General features: G+C 46.1%; 1 protein-coding gene across 2 annotated transcripts in view; it reads right to left on the bottom strand.

The window, feature by feature from the left end:
• tatdn2 (TatD DNase domain containing 2) overlaps positions 1-5790 on the bottom strand; it is a 30961-nt gene extending 25171 nt beyond the window's left edge. The window contains exon 1 of one of the 2 annotated variants that reach the window (XM_063067837.1): positions 4823-5790. In XM_063067837.1, coding sequence (XP_062923907.1) covers positions 4823-4923 — 101 coding nt within the window. In that variant the 5' untranslated portion in view covers positions 4924-5790. Of the gene's footprint in view, positions 1-4572; positions 4650-4822 lie in introns of those variants that run through there. The other variant, XM_063067838.1, reaches the window with a different exon arrangement.
• Between the last annotated feature and the right edge of the window lie 210 nt (positions 5791-6000).

Here is a 6000-nt window from a genome sequence, read left to right on the forward strand (position 1 = left end):
GTGACCAGGGATGGGAGCTCAACGTTCAGGGATATTCAATATTCAGGAGGGATAGACACGAAGGAAGGGGAGGTGGGGTGGCGTTGCTGGTTAAAAAAGAGATTAACGCAATAGAAAGGAAGGACATAAGCCGGGAAGATGTGGAATCGATATGGGTAGAGCTGCGTAACACTAAGGGGCAGAAGACGCTGGTGGGAGTTGTGTACAGGCCACCTAACAGTAGTAGTGAGGTCGGAGATGGTATTAAACAGGAAATTAGAAATGTGTGCAATAAAGGAACAGCAGTTATAATGGGTGACTTCAATCTACATGTAGACTGGGTGAACCAAATTGGTAAAGGTGCTGAGGAAGAGGATTTCTTGGAATGTATGCGGGATGGTTTTTTTTTGAACCAACATGTCGAGGAACCGACTAGAGAGCAGGCTATTCTGGACTGGGTTTTGAGCAATGAGGAAGGGTTAATTAGCGATCTTGTCGTGAGAGGCCCCTTGGGTAAGAGTGACCATAATATGTTGGAATTCTTCATTAACATGGAGAGTGACGTAGTTAATTCAGAAACAAAGGTTCTGAACTTAAAGAGGGGTAACTTTGAAGGTATGAGACATGAATTAGCTAAGATAGACTGGCAAATGACACTTCAAGGATTGACGGTGGATATGCAATGGCAGGCATTTAAAGGTTGCATGGATGAACTACAACAATTGTTCATCCCAGTTTGGCAAAAGAATAAATCAAGGAAGGTAGTGCACCCGTGGCTGACAAGAGAAATTAGGGATAGTATCAATTTCAAAGAAGTAGCATACAAATTAGCCAGAGAAAGTGGCTCACCTGAGGACTGGGAGAAATTCAGAGTTCAGCAGAGGAGGACAAAGGGCTTAATTAGGAAGGGGAAAAAAGATTATGAGAGAAAACTGGCAGAGAACATAAAAACGGACTGTAAAAGCTTTTATAGATATGTAAAAAGGAAAAGACTGATAAAGACAAATGTAGGTCCCCTGCAAACAGAAACAGGTGAATTGATTATGGGGAGCAAGGACATGGCAGACCAATTGAATAATTACTTTGGTTCTGTCTTCACTAAGGAGGACATAAATAATCTTCCAGAAATAGTAAGGGACAGAGGGTCCAGTGAGATGGAGGAACTGAGCGAAATACATGTTAGTAGGGAAGTGGTGTTAGGTAAATTGAAGGGATTGAAGGCAGATAAATCCCCAGGGCCAGATGGTCTGCATCCCAGAGTGCTTAAGGAAGTGGCCCAAGAAATAGTGGATGCATTAGTGATAATTTTTCAAAACTCGTTAGATTCTGGACTAGTTCCTGAGGATTGGAGGGTGGCTAATGTAACCCCACTTTTTAAAAAAGGAGGGAGAGAGAAACCGGGGAATTATAGGCCGGTTAGCCTAACGTCGGTGGTGGGGAAACTGCTGGAGTCAGTTATCAAGGATGTGATAACAGCACATTTGGAAAGCGGTGAAATGATCGGACAAAGTCAGCATGGATTTGTGAAAGGAAAATCATGTCTGACGAATCTCATAGAATTTTTTGAGGATGTAACTAGTAGAGTGGATAGGGGAGAACCAGTGGATGTGGTATATTTGGATTTTCAAAAGGCTTTTGACAAGGTCCCACATAGGAGATTAGTGTGCAAACTTAAAGCACACGGTATTGGGGGTAAGGTATTGGTGTGGGTGGAGAATTGGTTAGCAGACAGGAAGCAAAGAGTGGGAATAAACGGGACCTTTTTAGAATGGCAGGCGGTGACTAGTGGGGTACCGCAAGGCTCAGTGCTGGGACCCCAGTTGTTTACAATATATATTAATGACTTGGATGAGGGAATTAAATGCAGCATCTCCAAGTTTGCGGATGACACGAAGCTGGGTGGCAGTGTTAGCAGTGAGGAGGATGCTAAGAGGATGCAGGGTGACTTGGATAGGTTGGGTGAGTGGGCAAACTCATGGCAGATGCAATTTAATGTGGATAAATGTGAAGTTATCCACTTTGGTGGCAAAAATAGGAAAACAGATTATTATCTGAATGGTGGCCGATTAGGAAAAGGGGAGGTGCAACGAGACCTGGGTGTCATTATACACCAGTCATTGAAAGTGGGCATGCAGGTACAGCAGGCGGTGAAAAAGGCGAACGGTATGCTGGCATTTATAGCGAGAGGATTCGAGTACAGGAGCAGGGAGGTACTACTGCAGTTGTACAAGGCCTTGGTGAGACCACACCTGGAGTATTGTGTGCAGTTTTGGTCCCCTAATCTGAGGAAAGACATCTTTGCCATAGAGGGAGTACAAAGAAGGTTCACCAGATTGATTCCTGGGATGGCAGGTCTTTCATATGAAGAAAGACTGGATGAACTGGGCTTGTACTCGTTGGAATTTAGAAGATTGAGGGGGGATCTGATTGAAACGTATAAGATCCTAAAGGGATTGGACAGGCTAGATGCAGGAAGATTGTTCCCGATGTTGGGGAGGTCTAGAACGAGGGGTCACAGTTTGAGGATAGAGGGGAAGCCTTTTAGGACCGAGGTTAGGAAAAACTTCTTCACACAGAGAGTGGTGAATCTGTGGAATTCTCTGCCACAGCAAACTGTTGAGGCCAGTTCATTAGCTATGTTTAAAAGGAAGTTAGATATGGCCCTTGTGGCTACAGGGGTCAGGGGGTATGGAGGGAAGGCTGGGTTCTGAGTTGGATGATCAGCCATGATCATAATAAATGGCGGTGCAGGCTCGAAGGGCCGAATGGCCTACTCCTGCACCTATTTTCTATGTTTCTATGTTTCTATGATGAAAGTCTGAAATGAAAAACAAAAATGCAGTAAACATTCAATAGGTCATGAAGCACCTGTGGAAAAATAAATGTATCTGAAAGAGTTGAGAAAGAAGGGGGGCCGTACAGAGGCACAACAGCCATGTCATAACTTGATCCTGACTTCTGGTGCTGTCTCCATAGAGAGACAGTAGAGTTTGCACTTTCCTCCTGTGCTATTCCGTGGGCTTTTCCTGTGTTCCTCCCATATCAAAGATGTGGGTTAGCCGCGATAAGTTGTCCATATGTACTGAAGAGTGTTAGAATTTGTGGGATGGGCATACAAAATGAATAAAATACATTAGTGTAAATATGGATGCTTGATGGTCAATGGGGATTTGGTGTGCTGATGGTCCTGTTTCCATGCTGTATCTTTCCACATATTCCAAAAATCAACAGATATAGGTGGAGTTCCCATAGCTACTCCCTTGATCTGACAAAAGCAAGTAGACGAAGTTCATCAATGCAAGATCAAGTCCAGGCATGTGAAAGCATGTGTTGGTGGAGAGAACTCAGACCATCTAAGAATGGAATTGGAGTGTAAAGGGTTTGTATGTCCATGGTAAAGATGGGCCAAATTGGCTCAGGAAGTTGGAAAAAGTCAAATGGCAGACAGTACAAGACATACCATATTTGTATCAGGTGAAAAGGATGGCATCAAGTTAGGAAGAACTAATTTGATGGAGGACTAGGTGGTGTTCTCCAAAAGTCCTGCTTGTGGATCTTGGCTATGACATACAAGCTAGCCATACAAGGATATGAGGTTATAGTGCTGGAAGGTATAAAGGGAAGACCTCCTGAGGAAATAGGATGGCTGATATTGATTAATGGAGTAGTGGTCTGGATGGAGATGAACTAGTGTCTGAGAGACGATGTTTGACCTCCTGCAAGAAAGATATCATTTCTTCAAAATGTGATACTGCCAGTAAGTTTGAAGGTGATACTTAGTTGGTACTGAGTGAATGCAATGCTGTAAGATCAGAAAGAGATAGGGAAGAATGACCAATGGATGTGGAAAAATCAAAGAGGTCAATATTGTGTCAGTGATTAGTAAGAACAGGTCTGAAGAAGAGACCAGGAAGATGATCCAGATGGATTGGGAATTCTGGAGAAATACATACAGTAATTTTAACAGTGATATGCTTTTTTTCTACAATGGCAAAGTAATGCCCTCCAACATCAATATGTCCTTGGCTACGTAGCATTTTAGCATGTAGGACCTCCAAAACAGTTACTGTACTACTCTCTCAGATTTTGCAAAGGAATCCCTGTCTCATTCTTGTGTACTTGAATTCTTGTTGCATAAGCCTAATTTGTACATTACCTATCCTTGTTCTTATCCCAGGTGTCTCTCCTCACCCTCACTTCCCCAATACCTCAGACAATCTTAACTCATAACTGCTATTCATTCTTGCTATATTTTCACCCAGAACACCCTCAATGTTCACCTGTACAAAACTAGTACCCTACATTCTCACTTGGTCCTTATTACTTTCTCGTTTTCCCTTTATGCTTACTTTAAACCTCCCTCTGAACATCATCATACCCCAGACCCCCACCAACATCACCTCATCACTCCCGATTTCCACTCCATGAACTCACTATCACTCACACTCCAGAGGCACCTCCTCAGACTTGCTGTCACTTATGGGGACCTCCCACCATACATCACTCCTCACGTTAATTCCCTCCTCTCCATTAATTCCGCTGACCCCACCCCAGCCACGCAGTGCAAGCCATGACACCCACTTTGGTGCTCACCGTCATTCTCCTCACATCTTCCACCGTCCTCACCCCCGCATTTCCTTGGGACAACTCGCCGCCAGCCCCCGCGCGCGCACCCCGGCCTGTCTCCTCCCCCCCATCCCCGCGCGCGCACCCACTCTCCAACCCCGGCCCGGCCCGTCCCACCCCACCCCGCGCGCACCCTCTCTCTCACCCCGGCCTGTCTCCCCACCCCCCACCGTCGCGTGCGCACCCTCTCCCCCCACCCCACGCGTGCGCCCCTTACCTCGGACTGTCCTCCCCCGCACGCGCACCCTCTCTCGAACCCCGGCCTTTCTGCCCGTCCTGGCGGGCCCCCTTCTTCCATCCCTCCGCCAGCTTGTCCATCCGTCCGTCCGTGCACACCCACTCTCCGAGTAGTTTCGCTTTCTCTTCGCCACTCGCTGTACGGTGGAAGGCGAACTCTGCTGCTACTCACAACGTCCGAGATGGTGAATGCTTAATCATTTTCTGTCGTAATGTAAATACGCGGAAACCGGTCGAGCCGGAGGTTAGACTTCTCCCGTCCAATGGCGTGCGGGCAGTGCGGCGCCATTTTAACTCCGGCCTGAGATGGAGGAGCAAGTGTTGGTTAGGGAGAGAATAATGAACGTGCGGCGAGTCCGGACTCCGGAGTGCAGATCTTTCTTTGAATTATGAATGTGTAGCTTATGGATCAGGCTCATCAGCGGTCTTAAAGCCCGGAGATGAAGTTCAAACTCAAGCATTGAGATTATGTTGTGGTGCTATTAAATCTTCCCCAATTTGGTCATTATTGGTAGAAATGGATGAAATACCTTTACATCTATGCAGGTTATAGGTAGCAACGGTTTATTGGGTTAACCCAAGAGGACTGGTCTATCGGGCCAGTGGGTGATGTAATGGCATGAGCGCAGGATTTTGAGGCAGATGGTCCTGAGTCTGGCCGGGTCCCCAATCTGGGCAGCAATATCTGCATGGAAGAAATGCAGATACCCCTGTGGACAACTACACTATCCCATAGGGTCGCCATGATTGACAGCACTCTACAACAACAGAGTCCGTAGAGTTGGTCATCCAAGAGTGTTGGGAGCACAGCATTAGTAAGGTCTTTTGCAACGAGACTTGGGTGTCATTATACACCAGTCATTGAAAGTGGGCATGCAGGTACAGCAGGTGGTGAAAAAGGCGAATGGTATGCTGACATTCATAGCAAGAGGATTCGAGTACAGGAGCAGGGAGCTACTACTGCAGTTGTATAAGGCCTTGGTGAGACCACACCTGGAGTATTTTGTGCAGTTTTGGTCCCCTAATCTGAGGAAAGACATTCTTGCCATAGAAGGAGTACAAAGAAGGTTCACCAGGTTGATTCCTGGGTTGGCAGGACTTTCATATGATGAAAGACTGGATCGACCATGCTTATACTCTCTGGAATTTAGAAGATTG

This window comes from Mobula hypostoma, chromosome 15 (assembly GCF_963921235.1).
Source record: "Mobula hypostoma chromosome 15, sMobHyp1.1, whole genome shotgun sequence".
Lineage (NCBI taxonomy): Eukaryota > Metazoa > Chordata > Chondrichthyes > Myliobatiformes > Myliobatidae > Mobula > Mobula hypostoma.